At 34.0% G+C, this 22,307-nt stretch overlaps 1 protein-coding gene and 1 pseudogene across 8 annotated transcripts in view; both read right to left on the bottom strand.

Moving 5' to 3' along the window:
- Positions 1 to 22,307, bottom strand: part of TBC1D5 (TBC1 domain family member 5) — a 564,199-nt gene that overhangs the window by 269,091 nt on the left and 272,801 nt on the right. For all 8 annotated transcript variants that reach the window (XM_059162522.1, XM_059162530.1, XM_059162525.1 and 5 more), the window contains one exon: positions 7,475 to 7,541. In XM_059162522.1, coding sequence (XP_059018505.1) covers positions 7,475 to 7,541 — 67 coding nt within the window. The remainder of the gene's footprint in view (positions 1 to 7,474; positions 7,542 to 22,307) is intronic.
- Positions 12,784 to 13,726, bottom strand: LOC131826033 (protein-L-histidine N-pros-methyltransferase-like; annotated as a pseudogene).

Below are 22,307 nucleotides of genomic sequence, written 5' to 3'. Positions count from 1 at the left end.
CTAGAGCCGGGCTACAGATAATAAAAAGGGCTTGAAGGGGCTTCTGAAGCAAAGGAACTCAAACTAACATGTATGCTCAAGTCAGTTTGGGTTCTGTTAATGTAAGACTATAAATGCAAACAAGCCAGTTAATTAGTTAAATGGAAGGTAACATTTTCAGGGCCTTATTGGATCAATAACTAGTTCAGACAGTTGTATATCACAGAAAAGCATAGACACTGACCAGTTCCATTATCATAAAAAAATAATAAAGTTACTTCAAGAAGATATATTCATCATTCAAGTGTGATTTTTTCCCCCTTCTTTCAAATATGGCTTCATTATGGAGATATGAATTAAGGTATTATTTTGATTTTGGTTTCTGGATAATGCAATGATTACATACATATTTTGTGCTTTCTGAAATTATCATTGAACTATAAAGGTTGTCATGCTAGGTCAACAAATATGAAAACAAGAAATAAGAAAATTTGATACTGAGATTGTGAGGCTAAATAAGTGTGGGTTTTATAAACATTCTTCCTATATAATCTATAGATAACTGTAGATATTTATAAATTTCATCTTTTATAGATAACTGTAGGTCTAATCCTTAAATACTCATTTACTGCCAGTTTAGGACTGCAGAGGATTTTAAAAATACTTTTTTGAGATAAAGGACAACTTAAATAGATGAAAAGCTGATTAAAACTTAAAGGAAATTTCATGAGCACCTGGGTGGCTAAGTGGGTTAAGTGCCTGACTTTGGCTCAGGTCATGATCTTGGGGTCCTGGGATCGAGCCCCATGTTGGGCTCCCTGGACAGCAGAAAGCCTGCTTCTCCCTCCCTCTGCTCCTCCCCGCTCTTGTCCCCTTCTCTCCCTCTCTCAAATAAATAAACAAAATATTTTTAATAAATTAAAAAAAAACTTAAGGAAATTTCAAAAAAGAGAGAAAGGAAAGATGCAGAAATTAGTTTATCATGTGTTAGATAACTGGGCCAGGTGTTCTACACATTATAGGTATGCTCCCTACAACTCTATGATATAGGAGCTGTTAACATTCCAATTTTACAAATGAGGTAATCAGGAATCAGATTCTTTTCCCTAATGTCACACAGTCAGTAGATGATAGAGCTAAGATATAAACTTTAGTCAGTCTTACTGCAATCTGTATGTTTTTTCCAAATTGTTTTCCTGAATCATTATTTATAAAAACTTACAGAGTTTGTATCATATAGTTACATAGATTCTCAACAAAATATAGGCAACACAAAGTGAGAAAAGCACGGGGCACCTAGGTGGTTCAGTCAGTTAAACGTCTGCCTTCAGCTCATGTCATGATCTCAGGGTCCTGGGATCAAGCTCCACATTGGGCTCCCTGCTCAGCATGAGTCTGCATCTCCCTCTCTAGATGCCCCTGTCTGCCCCCTGCTCCTTCTCTCTCAAATAAATAAATACAAATCTTAAAAAAAAAAAAAAAAAAGTGAGAAAAACAATGATCTAAGAATCAGGAAAAAAAACCTTTCTCATCTACTTACAAAGCAGTGATACCCTAGAAAAATAAAATGGCAAGGGCTTGGAACTTAAAACTACTGGGTGGTAGAGAGTGGGATGGAAATTCAGGTTAGTTTCTATTATCTTTAGTATATGCTGTGAACTGAATGTCCCACTTCGCCCAAATTCATATGTTGAAACCCAACAACCCAACAACCAGTGTGATGGTGGGGGTGGGCCCTCATGAATGGAACTAGTGCCTCAGAGAGCTCTCTAGCCCTGCTGCTATGTGAGAGCACTGTGAAAAGATAGAGAACCAGGAGCAGACTTTTACTGGACACCACATCTGCCAGCACCTTAATCTTGGACTTCCCAGCCTCCAGAAATACAAGAAATAAATTTCTGTGGTTTATAAGCCACCTAGCCTGTGATATCTGTTATAGCAGCCTGAACAGACAAAAAGTGTAATATTCAGCAATTAAATTGATACTGAATCCATATTCTTAAATGTAACAGAGTAACAAACCTTTATCACTCTAAGAGTGTAAACCAGAACCCAGATTTCTAAATATTAAATCCAAAGTATGCTTTTACTCTATAATCTCTACTAATATTTTAAATCACTACTTCATGGTTGTTTCAAGACACATATGACCCACTTACATACAAATGGGACAAAAAAGGTATTATACTAGAAATAAATGTAAATGATAGAAGGATATTTGCCACATTCTCTCAAATTACTGATTACATATAAATAGGACACATAAAAATATTTATAATAAAACTATGAGACTACTTTTTAAAGTTCATTCAATGACTAAACAGTGTTCAAATAAATGTATTTTTATTATTCAGGAAAAGAATCTACTTTGGAGTGAAAAAGCCAAACCAGCTATAATTTCTTTAAAAATGTTTTATCAACTTCAAAACAGCCTTTAACTCTATGGGGTACAGAACACACAATATTGATAAAGAGAGGCAAGCTCAAAAGCTCAGATCAATATTAAGAAATTATAAATACCACCCAATATACAGCCAAGTGGCTTTTTATTTATTTATTTAATTCTTTTTTAAGGAGAGAAAATAAAAAATATAAAGGGGGAAAAGTTCCCTTTATTTCTGCAACAAATGTTCTTTTAAAATATGAAATGTGTTATTTCTTAAAAGGAAAAAAACAGGAAGCTAAAAAGAATGGGTAGTTCTTTAACTAACGTGTACTTCACATTTATTTGAGGTCTTCATAAATGTTTCAAGTCTCAAGTCATCCCACCATCCCAGTTGTAGGATTTACTAATTCAAAAGACATGCATAAGTATTTTGCAATCCTTTCTGCATCCACTACCTTTTAAAAAAATGAAACACCAAGGTTTCTAACTATTAACAAACTTTGTTTATTGGTGATGAGTTATAACGGAACCACCACTGGCTATTACTATTTTGAACTGTGTCTCCTGGAGTCAACATTTCATTTATAAACTATTATTTGAAAATTATCCAACTGTCAAAAGTCACAAGATAATACATTTTTCCTAATGGCAGAGCTTGGGAAAATATACCCAGCAATGGTACCATGTGAAATTAAATTGTAGAAGTAATTAGGGTAGACTACATGATTTACTACCCTGTATCAGAATCTAGAAAATCATAGTTAAGTAAAAAAAATTATTTAAAAATGATCTACAATGACTTATTTTCTATCCTATGACATTTATACAACACACCAAGATGATGTCTGAAAATTAAGCAATATTCTGCCTTTCCACGAGAATGCCAATAACTTGTCTGGGTCTTCTCTAACTAAACTGACTATTTAAGCAATGTATTTTAACATGGATTTGTTACTACATAAACACTACCTAAATCTCAAATGAGGCAATTCTAAATCTTTATATCCTAAATCAAGAATGAGGCAAAAATGAAGTTATTTTCTATTTTGGGAATCCTAACATTATATGTGAAAAAAGCATTACACGGGTTAAAAAACCATACAGACTTCTATGAACTTTTGTGGAAAGGTATAATTTGACCAATAAAGATATTTAGAAACATAGGGTAAAAAAGGGAAAGTTTAAAAATGTTCACCTTCAATTTATTTCATAGGTCACTGTTATACCATCTAATAAGATAATTAAAAACATGCAAGCAGCTGGTACTTCAGCTAAACAGATTAATGTAATAGTCTGTAGTCATATGTGCTGGCAAGGGGCTCGCCTCTTTGGAGAGGAGAAGGTCAGCTGCCCTTGGGAAAGGAGGAGGGTGGTGGGGAAAGAATATTCCTTCTACCATGCGGCCTTGTGCTACAGTTACTAACTTAATCATCTACTGCAAATTGCTAATCGGCAAACCACTATTCTTCTTTCATACCCAGCAAGGGTCTCTCAGTTTTAATATTTAAGTAAGAAATACAGAAGGCTCATATAAACTGACAGAGAACACTGGTCTTTAAAAATCATAAGATCTACTGCATAAACCAATACTAACTTCTCAAGTCTTCTAAATTTTCCATTTTAACACATCATCTGCAAATTAGTTGGGAGATATAAAACTGAATTTTAACAAGAAGTTCTAAAACAAGATCTAATCTATTATCTAGGCACCATATAATATTCATACTGGTGCCTTAGTTGTTAAATTCAGCTGCACTCCATTGGAATCAATGAAGCAAAACCACAAAAGACACAAATCCAGGTAAAACCTCTTGGCCTATGAAAAACAAATCTATGAACATTAGGCATATAGTACTATCGTGTTAGGATCTGATCAATTATGTATTTCAGAATTTGTCAAAATTCCAAAAATCCACCTCTAAACTTATACAAAGAATAAACATCTTCCTTAAATCATTGTTATGTGTACAAATTTGCTTTTGTAGCAAATTTTGAAGGCAACTGGAATACTGTATCAGATTGAGAGTTTCAAGCCTCAGGTTAAGCTTGTTCTTAGCTTCTTTCCTCCAAACAGACAAAAGATATTGTCCTGTAAGTCACACATTCTTTTTTCCCTTCCTTTCAGTGTCTCTGTATCAGGGCACTGCAAAAAATTCTCAATACCAGGAGGTTACCAATGATGACGATGATGATGATGCCACAGACAAGAAGATAAACGCAGCTACTATTTACTCAGCATTTACCACATGATACTATCCCAGCAACTCCTCCTTCTTACCCCCACTCTAATGGTGAGGAAACTGAGGCTAAGACTTGTCCAAGTCTCCCAAATATTTGGAGTTAGGATCTGAACCATCTCACCATATATTTAGGCATTATTAACAAATGAAAAACAAAACAACAACAATCAGTGACTCTGCCCTCTTGAAAGTGACAATCCAAGACCACAATAACACAAACACATAATGGGAAGAAGAGTACAGACTTGGGTGACCAATTCAAGACTGAATTCAATAGTTAATAATAAAACCTCCACATACACTATAAAAGGGTACATGTATTGGAGGGTTAAATGAAGGCTAAAGCAACAAAGTTGCCAATTTAGATGAAAGACCTAATTCCAGAAAGAATTAATAAATGCAATGGGTTTGCAATTGGATTTTCAAAAGGCTTTATCTCCTACATTTGATCAGTCTTTACAAGAGTTGTGAGGAGGAAGCAGGTTAGACATTAGAATGTCTGTCTTACAAGATGACAAACTAAGGCTAATCATTATCCTGGATAGAAGTATACAGAACTTGAATATGATGGTACTAGGCTGGCAGCCAGAACTATCTGACTGTGAAGAAAGGTCAGGATTTCTGAAACAGTTGTAATAAGACAAAGGTAGAACTCGTAGGCTAAAGGAGCTTTGAGGGTTAACAGTCACATTTTTCTAATAATTTATGTAACATTTAAAATAGCAATGATAGCAACAGAAAAACAATTTTCATTTTCAAAAAGGAATTTTACTGACAATTCTGTTGCATTTTAGAGTGATCACTCAACAATTCCTAGGTTTTATCAGTTAACCTTAATATGAAAATATACCCCAGAGCTATGCTTCTATGAATTCTGCATTTAACCCAAGTGTCAAATTCACAAGTAAGCTCATTATATTGTAAAAGCTATTGCCTGCTGAGTAGAAAAATATTCATTTCACACCTTAAATACTATAATACTATTTAATAACAGCACTGGCCTGCCAACTATGAAAAGCTCGTTTTTATATATTGTACTACCTGAGCTTTTTATCTTGCCTTTTTAATTACAACAATAAATTAATATCCTAACATTACAACACTGACAGGCATTGATTAAAATTATATTAGTTAACAACATTAGTATTTATTGTGCAAAGTTGCATTAGGAGTTCATTTTCAAAGTATAATTATCATTCAATAATACTAAAACATTTTAATCTTCAAACTATTCAAGAATAAAATAAACTACAAGATAATACTGTGCCTTCACATTAACACATTTCTCTTAACTTTATATTATGTCCATTATTTACTATAATTAGCTAAACTACAAATGTAACAATAAAATTTAACTCACCAACAAACTATATACAGATATGGATTTTCCTTCCTTTGAAATACATTCCTATTTTCCTTTTGTCTTAGCTATTTTTATTGTATTTATATCTAGCAATGATACTAACAACATAGATTTCACATATATTATCATATTAACATTCTTCACTTACATGCCAAATCATGAATGTTTAACTATCTTTTATATTCACTTCAGCACTAAAAGAAGGATTTGAAGAATTCCAACATTTATAAGGTAGGATGAGTACACTGAAAATATAATGACAACATATGAGCTTTACTGCTGTGATAATACCCTTCTAGAAAACCATGGGAACATAAGCCTTTTGTAGTATCTGTGACACTTGAACGACTGATTATTTATACAGACCCCAACTGATATAAAATAAAGATGTCAAGTGTTTCAATTACCATCTCATTTCTGGAATTCATGAACAAATTGTAAAAAAACTTTCTAATTCACCACATTCTTATTAAGTGCTTCCTTCCTGTGCACAAGGCCCAATTCTAGATATTAAAAGCTTGCCTAGATTATGAAAAGAAAAATGACACAGTTCCAATTAGGGACATACAGTACGTTTTCAAATAAAAATATAAAGAATCCAATCATAAACTCCGTATTCATTACATAAAAGAAGGAGTTACAGCTTAACATTCAAGTGAGTTTCCAAATGTACAGTGGTTCTTGTGTGTACTGTATTGTCACTGCAAAAGAGTCAGAACTAATTAACCATCAGGACAGTGTACTCGAAGTATTTCTTTAAGAATCTGCACTGCTATCTACAATGCCTAAATGTATTATTATTGAATCTGAACATTTTTTCCTTAGAACAACCTAGTTTTTATATTATATTGGTTAAGTATATGAATATTCAAATATTACTGGAAATAATATAATCTTTCTTCTTCCTAGGTTTCCCTGTTATGAAGGCACAAAATCCATAAACATTTACTCAAGGAAATTAAGTAATAAGGATAATATAACCAAAATACCAGAGAAGATACATGTTTTATTAACCAGCACATCCTTAAAAAAAAAAAAAAAAATCACTAACTGAGATGTAACTGCCCCATTTGTTGAAGAACCAAATGGGATATAAACAAACAGCACTTGATGTAACCACGGGTTACATTTCATATTCTCTTAAACACTCATAAGGAATATATTCTGTTTTAACAGGAAACTTAAACAAATGGAAGCCTTTAGTAAGGTAACAGATATACTGCAAAAACAAAATAAAAAACGGGTTATAATGGAGCTTAATACTACATGTGCATTCATACCAATTATATACTAACAACTGATGTCTACAGTAAGGCCATTTACTTTAGAACCTAAAAGGTTACATTGTTCATTACAGCCTGTAGAACAATCACATATCACAATATTCTTTACATTTGACTTATTTTTACAGCACAGGTAACATTTCCTTACTACTCTAAGATTGGAATCCTGTAACATCTTGTATATTGTCTTATAATAATATGTATCTATGTATTCATCACCTACCTATAGGAATTAAAAGTCCCATCAGAATCTAAAGTAGAACTTCTTCTTCCATTTTTATTTGAATCTCCTGGAAAAAAAAATTTAAAAACACTGAAATAATGAAGATTATGAAACTGAATATTTTTGTTGAAAAGCTGCTGAGTGACAGCTCTATGCAGTATATTGGGTCCAAAAGCATTATCCCTTTACCCCTAACCCCCAAATATCTCTTGTAATCAGAGGTCCTTATGCAAAAAATTCTAGTTAAGTCAAATAGTAATTAATTCTGGTCCTGGTTAAGTCAAAGAGTAATTACAGAGCATTTCGATGCTAAAATATAAATACCACCATTCCTAAATTGGATAGAAATACTATCAAAATAATTGCTAACAGAACAAATGAAGCACAGTACATTTTTTAATGAATCATAATCAACACCAAAATTTGTCAACCATTTAATCATGCATTAGTCTTTATAAACAAAGGGCAACTCTTTGTTAGTGACCACGTCACCTGTCCTGACCATTGGTACAGCCAAAAGAGAGCAACAGACAGGGAACCTAGGATATCCCCAGCTCTCCATGGCCGAGGTATTTGGTGAGCAGAGGTAAAAGAGAAAGCAGGCTTTGGAGGTGGTGAATGCATTCCAACGAACTTTTCATACACCTTAATATTGTCCCTAAAGCTTTATGTTTTAACTGTGGGCAAGAGTTCAGCAACTTTAAAAATGGAAAAACAACATTGAAAGTTATTTCAGCATCATATGGTAATATCAAACATTTAGAGAAAAAAAAAAATCCCACTCAAGAAACTGTTATATTCATAGTATCAAACTTAGAACAAATTCATACCTATTAGTTAAAAGATTATAGAATAAAAATAAATGTGCTAAAGAAGTTTAAAATATGCTTACCAATGCCACAGTATAAAATATATATGCTTATTGATAGAAATTTAATTTTAGTAGTTTACATTTTAAAATATATACTTCAAAGTACAGTTTTTATGAAACCATAGTATACTACTATTAAATAGACCATTTATTCTTAGAAATGAATTAAAAAGACTAGATTCTGATTACATTTTATACTTCTAATTCTTGTAATGTAACTATTAAACATCAGGTTATATTCATTTTTATGATATTTAAAGCTTAATAATTTAATGATTTATCCATTTTAATTTAGACTTTTAATCCACTTTGAACAATCTAAGGTGCCACTGGAGATCATCACAGTGGTCCTGGTTAAGTCAAATAGTAATTACAGAGCTTTCACTTTAAAGAGGAGATTATTTTTAATTATTGAGTACAGTACTTAAGGTACCATACTTATATAATTATGGTACTCATTAAATGGTTATTGAAAGCTGAAATGTAATTTTAATGACAGCTACCTATTTTTCTTTGCACATTTTATAGTTGACAGATTAGTCAAGAATGTTGGTTCTTTTCAAAATCTTTACAGCTGTGCCAAAGTGTTTAGGATGACAAGAACTGGACTGAGTCCACTTACTTTTCTTTTTAATTTTTTTATTTCTGTGCTCTAAAATGCATTGTTTATGCACCACACCCAGTGTTCCATGCTATTCTTTTTTCAAAATGTACTTTAGGTTTTTTTTTTTTTTTTCATTAAACAAAAATCCTAAAATGGATTACAGCATTCAAAACTATTGCCAAATTTTATAAAAGAAAATTATCCAAAACCACTTAAATGTTTAAGATCAATTTAGCTGGGCATATTTTATTAGTTCTTTGAAAACATGGATACTATAAGATCGCTCATAGAAAATACTTGATTTTCTTAAAAAATTAAATGGTATTATAATAAATAAACTAAAAGGATTTAAAGAAAATTACTCTGTTTCTTACTAAATGAAAATTTCTTACAACACATGTTATTTAACAGCTTGCAGACATTTCCTGTGAAACATTCTATAATCAGCATAAAATAAGTAACTATATCATACATTTAAAATATGAGCCTTCTTTCTCTTTAAAACTAAAGATTGTAATTACTTAAATACAGAAGATCTCACCAATAGAATATTTCTTCCCTTCTGCTGATATTTACCAGATCAAATATAAAATCCTTCAAATAATTAAGAGAATTTCAGCTTCTTAAACTAGGTTTTGCCATCATAATATATTACAAAGGTTTTCTTCATTTTATACATGTTTCAAAATGAGCATATCACATTAAATATAACCTTCGAAGGAAGGAAATAAGGAAAAAAAGCATTTTTTCTTTTTCAAAAACATACTAAATAAGGAGTACAATTATTTTTCTGAATAGTATTAGAGAAAAGATTTCAGAGTTTGCTATTGGGGAAAAGGCAGTAAAGTTTTGAAGCGGGAAAAACTGCTTTGTTTCTTCAAACCTCTAGTTGAAATTAATTATAGCAAATGTTTATGAAAACATCTGTTCCTAACAGTTATAAATTCTTAATTTTAGTATGGACGATTCCAGATTCTTATTTTGGCAGGAAACTGTCAGACAATTGAAAGATTTACAAAAGAACAGGCACAATTTGTAATTCTGGAAAACTGGATATACAGTGTGTATATCCTGCAGAGATTTTCATTTGTGTGAAACATGTGGAGGGGCTTGAAACTGGTAACTAGGAGAAATCAAAGACAAACAGAGAGGCTCCTCTTTGACTTAAGGTGTTATACAATAAAAACATATTTGTAATAGAAGGAAACATAAACCAAGAATTATAGATAAATGCTACTTTACTATGAACCTAATTTGGAGCAAGTATAATAAACCAAGTGTTAATTTTATCAGGGATTTTAGTAAGTCTAATGCCAATACAATCATGGAAAGATACATGTAGTGTTCCCCAAAAATAACAACAGAGGGTGCAAGAGAGTTTAATATGATGTTTTTAGTTTCTGTTCTGATTCTTGTACTAAGTTGCCATAACTGTAAAAAGGATGTAACAGTTGCTTTCAGATCTCTTTCCCTTCTCTTTCGCGCGCTCTCTCTCTCTCTCTCTCTCTCATATACACACATACAAATACACACGCAAGCAATGGTACGTTATTACAATAATCTTGCACAAAGACCTTTAAATGATCAGACAGCACAAATACTTAAAAAGTGCTTTAAGAGAACAGATCACCTTTCGGTTGCTTGAAAAGTAACTTAATTTTTAAAATGCAATTGTGATTTTAAAAGTATTTAAGTATTTAATGTAAATTAACCAATAAGATAATCTAGATATACTTACTGAGGAAACTCTAATAAATAGATAAATCACATACACATTATGTTTGTTGTGTATGTATATTGTGCAACATATATTCACAGGGATAGTTCATCAATTATTTGTGACAATTACAATGTGAAAATTACATAACAGACTAATTTCTCATTGGTAAATAACTGTAAAATGAATTCCTAGCACTCACAATTAAAATAAGTTGACTGATTTGAAAGAAATACCTCTGTAGCTGAAGTATTTTAAATGAGGATAGACAGAGCATATATTTTCCATTAGTAATTTCTAACATATATATATATCTAACTTATTAAGCAAATAATGTATATAATGGTGACTTAGATCTCAAAACAAGATAAATTCCAAATTCTTTTTTAACTTTTACTGCAGTTGTGTTTGGCCAAGGGCATTTATAATATCTATGCACTGTCGAAAATCATGCTAAATGAAGATTTACAAAAGACTTTGATAGTGCTTTTTATGTACAAACATCTCTTTCATTAAGGTAGAACCAGATATTTTAAACTACTTTATTTTTTCTTTAAGATTTTATTTATTTATTCGACAGAAAGAGATCAAAAGCAGGCAGAGAAGCAGGCAGAAAGAGGAGGAAGCAGGCTCCCTGCAGAGCACACAGCCCAATGCAGGGCTAGATCCCAGGACCCTGGGACCGTGGGATTATGGACATTGGGGAGGGTATGTGCTTTGGTGAGTACCTGAGCCAAAGGCAGAGGCTGTAACTCACTGAGCCACCCAGGTGCCCCTAAACCACTTTAGATTTAAAACTACCAGAGTAATGCTATAAACAAACACATCTACCCAACTGGGCCCTCAGTTTACATCTCAACAATATTAAGTTTTAGAAGATCACATCATACTAGGTATGAATTCTAAAAAGTATTACATAATTTAAAATATAGGGCTTATCTCTATAAATTGTTACAGGAATGCCATGAAGTGTATGCAATGAATATTTAATAGTAAGAGTGGAAAAAAGATTTGCTTTAAACTGAGTTAAAAACAAACCTATGGACAGCTACATTTAATTGTGATAGGTTAATATGCCATAAATAGTGTAGAGACCTGAAACCTTTTAAATGAACATTACTACTGAAATCTTTTTTATTAGATTTAAATCCCAAAGAAAATGCTTTAAAAAATAAATTAATTAAGTATATTCAAGTGCTGACATAGTAAGGCAAAGTATAATGACTTAGCATTGTCTATGAAGGCAGTAGACACTAAGGACATTATCTCAACAGAGAGACAACAGTCTCTCTACATTAATTTATGTATTCTAAATATCCCCAGTGCTCAAGTAAACACAAAAATGTGTCTAATAATATTCCATATTCTCTATTATTATTATCTACATTCTAATGATTTAATGGCCACATTTAATTCTTGACATAATATTTAGAAGTTACTACTTGGGGTGCCTGGGTGGCTCAGTGAGTTAAGCCTCTGCCTTCAGCCCAGGTCGTGATCTCAGGGTCCTGGGATCGAGCCCCACATCAGGCTCTCTGCTCAGCAGGGAGCCTGCTTCCCCTCTGTCTCTGTCTGCCTCTCTGCCTACTTGTGATCTCTCTATCAAATGAATGAGTAAAATCTTTGAGAAAAAAAAAAGTTACTACTTTATTTTTTATCTCCAAAAATGTTTAGTAGCATGATCAAAAACATGTTTTGAATAATGACAAAATTTCTAAACATGAAAGAGTGTCAGTGGCTCTACCTTATAACCAAATATTTGCAAGTGAATGGACAGCTTTATTGCCAATCTTCCTTTCATCAAAAACAATACATATTTATTGGTTCCATGTGAAGCTGTGACCATTGCTTTGACTGGGAATGAATCCTTACGGCAATTAAGTATAAAAAATATCTTCCATAACTAGAATGTGACTTGTATTACTGAGTAAAGAGTTGATAAAAACCCTCAAAAAGTTGGGTTTTTGTTTTGTAAAAATATTCCTTTTATACACTACAAAGAAATAATTAGTAGTTTGGCTATTTAAATCACTACATGATATAGCAATGGTAGTTCCCAAAGGTCCCCTCTTCACATAATCACAAAAACAGACCCTCTTCTGGAGTGTACATTTTTGGGGTAGGCTCTGAGGACTTGAGCCTCCAAGTATTTATACTGGTTTAAAAACAGTAGTAGTAGTCATTACACATGTCGTCTTCACACAGGTATGGCAGTCTGGTGAAAGCTCTGGTAACAAAACCAGCTTTTCTGAAAACTTCAAGCAAGCTACTGACTTGTTCATCCCAATTCTATCTCTTGGTTTCTAAAATTTCTGAAGGTTCCTCCCACTTGCCACCTATGTTTTCCACATAAGGATGAAAGGGTAAAACCCGAACAAGGATGACCCTGTCTCTCATTGCCTCCAAGACATTTCTGGTATCTTTCAACACAGTCAGGGGCTGATCCAGCACATTTAAGCAACTTATATCATAGTGGAACCCTGTATTCTGCTATTCATTTATACCAAGAACTCTGTATTTCTTTTTCTGAAGCTGCCATATCATAGTTTCAGAGAACTCAGTAGCATATATTTCTTCAAAATGAGGGTTCATGATTTTTCTAACTTCATCTCCAGCACCTAAATCGATAGGCTTTCCAATCTAGATTAATAATGTAGTCTCTGAAACTGACTGGTGAAAATGCAAACACTGAGCCTCCTCCTAGCAACACAGCGATAGATATTCTAGACATAAACAGCCTAAAAACAGATGACCCTAGAGTGACATAACTGGACAAATAGTCTGATTTCTCAATGCTGTTAAGGACATCTGTGTTCCCTGATTAAGATAACTCTAAACAAAGAGAGCCTGGAGTGATTCACATTTCTCTCTGTTGCACACTTACTAATTACTGGTGGTTCTCCTTCCTACTGGCCTCAGCCCTGCCAGCCTGTCAGGACCACTTCTCATGTTCACATACATGGAGTGGAGAGGTTGCCTCCACAGCATCCACATCCTCCACGCAAAGCAAACAGATGCCAGGCTCAGGCCCAGCCTGCCCACAGTTTTACCAAGGGCCATGTCCACTTACTTGGCTTATCACCAGTGTTGGAATGAGGAGGAAGAGGTAACACTGCTCAGGAGCTACTACATTCAACTTGTCCATCCAGCCCCTTCAGGGCCAAGACAGGGGGTCAAAATTATTATTTTAAATAATATAAAGTCAGATGTAAAAAACAAATATATAGAAACTTCTAAATAAATAATATTTCAAATGGATAATTTTAAGAAGGTAGTATTTTTGTTATTCCTATTAAATCATTAATAGAATAATTTTCAAGAAGAAAGAAGAGTGACATCAGTGGAGTGGCAGACTATACAACTCCAAACTCATCCTCCCAAAGAAACACTGAAAACAAGCAATAACTGTCAGAACCAACTTTGCAGTGATTCTGGAAGACAATCCAAGATTTACAAAAACCAAATGAACAATGAATGAAGAAAGAGACTTCTTGAAGGCTTTGTGGTATTGTTACTTGCCATTAACCTACTCCTACCTTGGTACACTGCAGTCCTTTTTATTTTTTTTTTTTAATTTTATTTATTTATTTGACAGAGGGAGATCATAAGTAGGCAGAGAGGAAGGCAGAGAGAGAGGAAGGAAAGCAGGCTCCCTGCTGAGCAAAGAGCCCGATGTGGGGCTCGATCCCAAGACCCTGGGATCATGACCTGAACCAAAGGCAGAGGCTTTCACCCACTGAGCCACGCAGGTGCCCTGGAACACAGCAGTCTTGAAGAGGGATGCAGTTTCCAGTGTGGGAGACCAGTACTTGGTTCTGGAGGGAGCAAAGCAGACCACATTTGCAAAATATTATGTGACTCTATTCTAACTTACTTAGGAGCTACCTGAAGGACTAACAGAGAACATTCATCTCTTTTTTGTCTAATTCAAAAAGAGTGGTAGGCATTGCAAGCTAAATTAACAGGCAGACACATAGGGCAAAGGTTACAACTAAAATATTAAAAAGGCCACCTAATGCCTGGGAGCAAGAGTTGGTGAGAGTTTCCTTGGGAAATTAAGACTTTCAAAAGCACCCATGTATATCGGAAAACATACATGCCCAGTGCAAGCAGAAGATCAAAACCTTCCACCCGAAGCTGATCACTAAGATGAATGCAAGCATGGCTAAATGATGAAGGACTGCTGCGGCACAGAACCAATCTGTAAAGAGAAGAAGTTTTAGGTTTTTTGTTTGGTTCTTGTTCTTTTTTATTTAGCTCCTGGCTTTCGAAGAAATACCTGTTAAAACCCTAGCTGAACATAACCTAAGAAATAAAGAGTTCAGTATCTTCATATGTCAAAGAATAAATCTTGGCAGAAATTTAAAAAAAAAAAAAAAAGACTGGGAAATAAGAGGCTAAAATGTTTAACAATACAGAAAAATTGGCCAGTATTAGGGGCAACTAAATTTCAAGAGTTACCAAATTCTAGTATTCAAATGATCAGTTGTCAACAATAAAAAAGAAAATCACAAAGCACATAATAAAAAACAGGAAACAAGGCTCATTTAAAAAATAAATAAATTGATAAAAACTACCCTTGAGAAATCTAGAAATTGGGTTTATCTACAAAGATTTTAACATAACTATCTTAAGGAAGTTTAAAAAGCAAGAAGAAAACATGGAAAAAGAAAGGAAATTTTATAAATAAATGGATAAACAAAATGGGATTACCAATAAAGAGGTGAAAATTATAAAAGGAACAATTTGGGGGACTGAAAAATACAATACCTGAGATGAAAAATTCACTAAAGTGGTTCAACAACAGGTGTGAGCTGGCAGAAGAAAGAGATAGCAAATAAAGATAGGACAATTAAAATTATGGAGTCCAAGAAGCAAAAGGAAAAACAATGAAGAAAAGTGATCAAAACATAAAGGACCTGTGACAAAAAGCAAGCAAATAAACATGCATTGTGAGAGCCTGAGAAGTGAAAGAGAAAGAAGCAGGAAGTGTATTTGAAGAAATAATGGTCAAAAACTTCCCAAATTTGATGAAAGACATAAATCTACAAACCAATAAGTTCAAAGAACTCTTGATATAATTAACACAAAAACTCACATAAAGATACACAATAAGCAAACTGTTGAACGACAAGGAAAAAATCTTCAAAGAAGCAACAGAAAATATGGTTCATCTCAGATTTCTCACTATGATTAATAGATAATGTCTTCTCACAAAACATACAGGCCAAAAGACAGTGGGATGAAATATATTTAAAATACTTAAAGAAAAAGATGGTCAACCAAATATTTTGTATCTGCCCAAACAGATAGTGGGGTGTCTGGGTGGCTCAAGGGGTTAAGCGTCTAACACTTGATCTCAGATCAGATGTCAATCTCAGGGTCATGAGTTTGAGCCCTGTATTGGACTCTATGCTGAGCATGGAAAAATTAAAAGTAAAAAATAAAAATAAAGAAAAGAAAAGAAAGAAAGAAAGAAAAGGAAGGGAGGAGGAGGAGGAGGAAGAGAGTTAAGACATTCTCAGAAACACAAAAGCAGAGAGTCTGATACTACTAAATATACTGTAAAAGAAAAGCTAATGGCAATCCTTCAGATTGAAAGGACATCAGACAATAACAAAGCTGTGGGAAGAAAATGATCTCTGATAAACATAAATATTTTAGTATATACAAAGCCAGTATTACTGTATTTAAGGTTTGTACTGCCAAACTTTATTTCCTACAAGATCTGAAACACAAATGCATAAAAAATAATTATAAATCTATGCAACAGAGCAACAATGTATAAAAATGTAACTTGTAACACAATATAAAAAGAGAAGAAGAACACTGCCAGGGAAGATGTTGGAGTAGGAGGACCTCAAGCTCACTCGTCACAAGGATAAAACTAAACAGCAGTCACATCAGGGACTGGTAAAACAAACTCCACAACTAGTTGTAGAGAACAGGCCACATCAAAGAGAGTAGAAGGGGCAGAGACATTGTGAGGAGTTAAACCCCAAATCTCTGGCCAACAAAGGTCGGGAGCCATGGGCACAATAAGGGGGGAGAAACAGAATACCATACTGGAGAGCCTGCAAGAGAAAGACAAATCCTCTAACATTTGCTTTGAAAACCAGAGGGGCCAAATTTCATTACTTCTTATAACCAGTAAGATATAAAGCATTAAACTTTTAAAATCAGCAGGCTCAGTTCTGGGAGAGCCAGGAGAGGGACAGGAAACTGAGTTCTTGCCCTTAAAGAGAGAACACAAGAAACAGCCAGCAAAAATACAGCATAGAATGAGCATTTTGAAAAATACCTATGGCATATCAGAGGGAAAGTTATTCAGAGTTCACTGAGAGACTTCTTCAGAAGCAAAGAAACAGGCAAGTACCATTTCTCTAATTCACTAATCAGAATATACACAGGGCCACCTGCAGAAACCACTGCATTGCCTGCATTCATTACCTAACTGCATACACCATGCTCTGCCCCCTTCAGCTGAGCCTGCCTCAGTCCTGGTGCTTCAGGTCCCCTCCTCCAGAAGACCTGCAAAAATCTTGCCAACATTGTATCTCCCAACTGCACACTTTACAGGGCCTTCGTCCTTGAGGCAGTGAAGGTCACCTCCCATGGTGGACACCAACACCCTTGTAACTGTACCACTCATCTACGTGCACTCTGAAGAGTATCCTGGCCATCCCCAGTCTCCACAGTGGCTATGTCCCTTGTGGAAGAAGAGGACAAGCACCATCTTGTTAAAGGTGTGTGCCCCACTCATGACTTTCAAGAGCAAGAGATATAACTGGCTTTTCTAACACACAGACAAAATGAAAAGAAAGGAATATGTCCCAAATGGAAGACCATGACAAATATCACAGCAAGAGACCTATATGAAACAGAGATAATTAATATGCCAGATAAAGAATTTAAAATAATGATCATAAAGATTCACACTGGACATAAGAAAATAGTGGAAGATATCAGTGAGACCCTTAACAGAGAGATGAAAATGAATCAATCAGAGATGAAAAATTCAATATCTGAAATTAAAAATATACTAGATGAAGTAAACGGTAAACTGGAGGAAGCAGAAGAATGGACCAGTGACCTGGAGGACAGAGTAATAAGAAGCAATCAACCTGAACAGGAGAGACAAAAATCATTTCAAAAATGAAAATAAAATTAGGGAATTCAATGATACTATCAAGCATACTAACATCCACATTACAGGTATCCCAGAAGGAGAAGAGAGAAAAGGGAGCAGAAAATAGATTTGAAGAAATAATAGCTGAAAACTTCTGAATCTGGGGAAGGAAACAAATTCAGATTCAGAATGCACAGAGATCCCCCAACAACATCAATCAAAAGAACTTCACACCAAGACACATACTAATTAAACTGGCAAAAAGCAGTGATAAAGTAAGAATTTTAAAATCAGCAAGAGGAAATAAAAAGTTACATAAAAGGGAAACCTCATTAAGGATAAAAGTGGATTTTTCAACAGAAACTTTGTAGGCCAGAAGAGCACAGCATGATATATTCAAAGGGCTAAAAGGAAAAATCTGCAGCCAAGAGTATTCTACCCAGCAAGGGCAATATTCAAAAGAGAAGGAAACATCGAGAATTCCTCAGACAAACAAAAGCCATAGAAGTTCATGATCACTAAATCAGCCCTACAAGAAATGTTAATGGGAACTCTACAGTAGAAAGGAAAGACCATAAGTAAGAGTAAGAAAAGTAGAAAGTACAAAAATAGTAAAAATAGATATAGCTATAAAAATCAGTCAAGGGATTAATAAAATAAAAGGATGCAAAGTATGAGACTATATACCTAAAACACGGAGGGAAAGTTGTAAAGAACAGGTTGAAACTTAAGCAACCTTCAACCCAATATAGACTGCTATATGCAGAAAATGTTATATACAGACATAATGGCACATACAAATTAAAAAACCAGCAATATGTATGCAAAAAATAAAGAGAAAGGAATCCAAGTATCTCACTGAAGAAAGCCAACTTATGATGACAGAAGAGAGAAAGATAGAAAGAGGACAAACACATACACACACACACACACAAACACAGGGGGTAGAAGGCTGGGGTAGAAATACTTATATAGGACAAAACTAACTCTGAAACACAGACTAACAAGAGATAATGAAGGACATCATATAATCAGTAAGAGGATAATCCAGCAAGAAGATGTAACAATTTTAAATACACAATTTGGAAGTGTATTTACACTCAATATGGAAGCTCCCAAATGCAACTGTTAGTAAAAAAATATAAAAGAACTCACCTAAAAAAATTTTTTTAAATTTTTTAAAAAAGAACTAATCTGGGACGCCTGGGTGGCTCAGTTGGTTAAGCAACTGCCTTCAGCTCAGGTCATGATCCCAGCGTCCTGGGATCGAGTCCCACATCGGGCTCCTTGCTCCGCAGGGAGCCTGCTTCTCCCTCTGACTCTGCCTTCCACTCTGTCTGCCTGTGCTCGATCTCGCTCGCTTTCTCTCTGACAAATAAATAAATAAAATCTTTAAAAAAAAAAAAAAAAAAAAGAACTAATCTGTAATAATACAATAATAATAGGGGATTTTAACACCTCAATTACATCAACGGACAGATCATCCAAATAGAAAATCAACAAGGAAGCAGTGGCTTTGAATGACAAACTGGACCAGATGGATTTAATATATATATTCAGAAAAAACAGCAGAATATATATTTTCTTCACATACATATGGAACATTCTTCAGAACAGATCACATATTAGGTCAGAAAACAAGTCTCAACAATTTCAAAAAGACTTAAGTTATACATCTTAACTAGATGAAAATACAACCACAATAATAACAACAAAAAGAACTATACGCACCTCTAATGAACATAGATGCAAAAATCCTCAACAAAATATTAGCAAACTCAATCCAATAACACATTAAATAAAAGCATCTGCCACAATCAAGTTGGATTTATTCCTGGAATTCAAAGGTATATCAATATTTGCCAATCAATACATCACATCAATAAGAGAATGGATAAAAACCATACGATCATTTCAATAGTTGGAGAAAAAGCATTTGACAAAGTACAACACTGATTCATGATAAAGACCCTCAATGAAGTAGGTTTAGAGGAAACATATCTCAATATAATAAAAGCCATATACACTCACAAACATCAGACTTAATGGTTAGAAACTGAAAGCTTGGGGTGCAAGCCTGGGTGGCTCAGTGGGTTAAGCCTCTGCCTTCGGCTCAGGTTATGATCTCAGCGTCCTGGGATCGAGCCCCGCATCGGGCTCTCTGCTCAGCATGTAGCCTGCTTCCCCCATCTCTCTCTGCCTACCAGACATATATACCACACTGTTCCTGACAAGGACACACAATCTTCTCAAGTGCACCTGGAACATGCACCAGAACAGAACATATGTTCGGTCAGAAAACAAGTCTCAATACAGAAAAAGACTAAAATCATACATATCTTCTTTGAATATAAAGAAATGAAGCTAGAAGTCAACTACAAAAGGAAAACTGGAAATTTTTTAAGTATAAATGCAAATATGTTTGTCTATAGATGGGGAAAAGACAAATAGATAAATATGTGGGTGGAGTCTATATAAACATGGTAGTTTTAACTTTTAAGGGAAAAAAATATGCTACTGATCATCTCTGGTTAAATTTTAAAGTAACTGCCAGAACAAAACACTTGCTGAACTGGTAAAATTAAATTGCCACATTTAGCTTAATGAAATTTTAAAGTACAGGCTTCATAACATCAGGACTAAAAGTCTCAAGCAAGACAAACCTAAGTATATGCTCCACCATTTACTTGCTCTGTTAGTTACCATTCAATATCTCCGTTATCTCATTTGGAACGGGGAAGGTAAAGTTTCCACCACAGAGAGGGTGGTTACAGGGATTAAATAAGAAAACTCAAGTGAAGTGCTTAGTATAGGCATGTAGCATAATGTAATTCCTCAATAAATGTTAGCTATGATTTTTCTGAACATATTAAACCATTTAACATACTGGATACAGTGAAGGAATAACATTGAAAGGCTATTCTATCTAAAGGAAATAATTTTATTTATAATTTAAATAACTGAAAAGTGTAACTCTTCTAGTCATTAAAAAGCATTTCTCATAAATTTGACCATTAACAAAAAACTATTTAATGGGTTATATAACTCTATGCAAGTTCTGTGGTATTCTTTTAATATCTTTCCTGATGATCATCATCATACCAAATACTGAATATGATGATATAGAGTAGAAAAAAACATAAAATTAAATAAAATTACAGCCTTGAAATGTAGAGCCAAATAATGCATGAACTTAATATATGTTTCCTGAGACTGATAAAATTATACACAGATAAAGAACTAAAACTAAGTCAATCTAGTAATTATTTAAAACTATCTCATATAGGACAGTTTACAATATTACCCATACACCAGAATAAAAAAAGCTTTAAGAAGAATTATTAATGATTCTGCAACTGAATGAAAAGAAGATCTAATTTTAAAGACAGTCACAACTATAACTATCTAACAGTTAACCTGTAATAATACACAAATGCAAATACTTCTATTTATTGTAATTGTTATTTCTGGGCATACTGTTATTTCCCCAGGCATTCCATAGATTTAAATTTGCTTGATGGGTGGGGAAAGCAGACTAGGAATTAGCCAGGAAAACAGAATTCCAATGCAAACTTAATCTCTCTGGATTCTAGAATCCACATCTATAGAAAAAAAAAAAAGGGTGGGGGGTAGGATCGGTTCAGTCTAAACTCATGAACATGATGATCATCCAAATCACCTTGTGACAAGTAAGTAAAAAGAGAGTGTGCATGCATGGGTGTGGTGTGTCTGAGAGACAGCAAAGCTTAGATTGAGATAACGATGGTGGATCTATGATTCCCTACTTATAAATGGTTTTCTAATTATTTTGGTGATCCATGAGTCTTTTTTTTTTTTTTTTTTTTTTTAGTCCAAAATAATAAGCTTCTAGGGTGCTAAAAGTGAGTCTCCTATTGTAGAAGGCAATTTAATTTTCCCCAAACAGGGAGGTATTGAGTATCTTATGTGATATCATTTACTTTGGACTATCATAAACACAAGCTTCAGTCTCATTTTCCAGCAGTGGTAATGGGCTGACTGAGCTATGTCAACACTGTACATTATCTTAATGTGACCAGTAGCACGTAGTGATTACTAGTGAAAGGGTGCAGACTGGAGGTGGCAAGCCTGTGTTTGGCCTGTATGGTCCTCCTGCAGACCACCTGGGCTTCAAAAGCACCTTCGTACAAGGGTTACACAATACCAATGCTATTAATTTAGATAAGTACATAGCACATTTATACTAAGTAGATCAACAACAAATTTGAGAAGAGTTTCTTCAGAAGTAAATGGATTAAAAGACAACATTTAAAAATATTTCTTTAAAGAAAATTAAGGTCAAGGATGATTATCATGTAATTTGTTCTCTGCTACATTTTTTTAAAAAAATTCTAATAATGAATTGGTTTAGACCCTGATCAACTGAAATTTTTAGTTCAGCTACTAAATTCAACAAATGTTTTAACAAAATGTCCCACCGAAACAAAACAAAACAAAACACAATAGCTTCTAAAAGAAATTCTAATTGATACT

The sequence above is a fragment of the Mustela lutreola genome, chromosome 2 (assembly GCF_030435805.1).
Source record: "Mustela lutreola isolate mMusLut2 chromosome 2, mMusLut2.pri, whole genome shotgun sequence".
Classification (NCBI taxonomy): Eukaryota; Metazoa; Chordata; class Mammalia; order Carnivora; family Mustelidae; genus Mustela; species Mustela lutreola.
The sequence above is the reverse complement of the archived record's forward strand: the minus strand, read 5'-3'. Positions and strand labels throughout refer to the sequence as shown.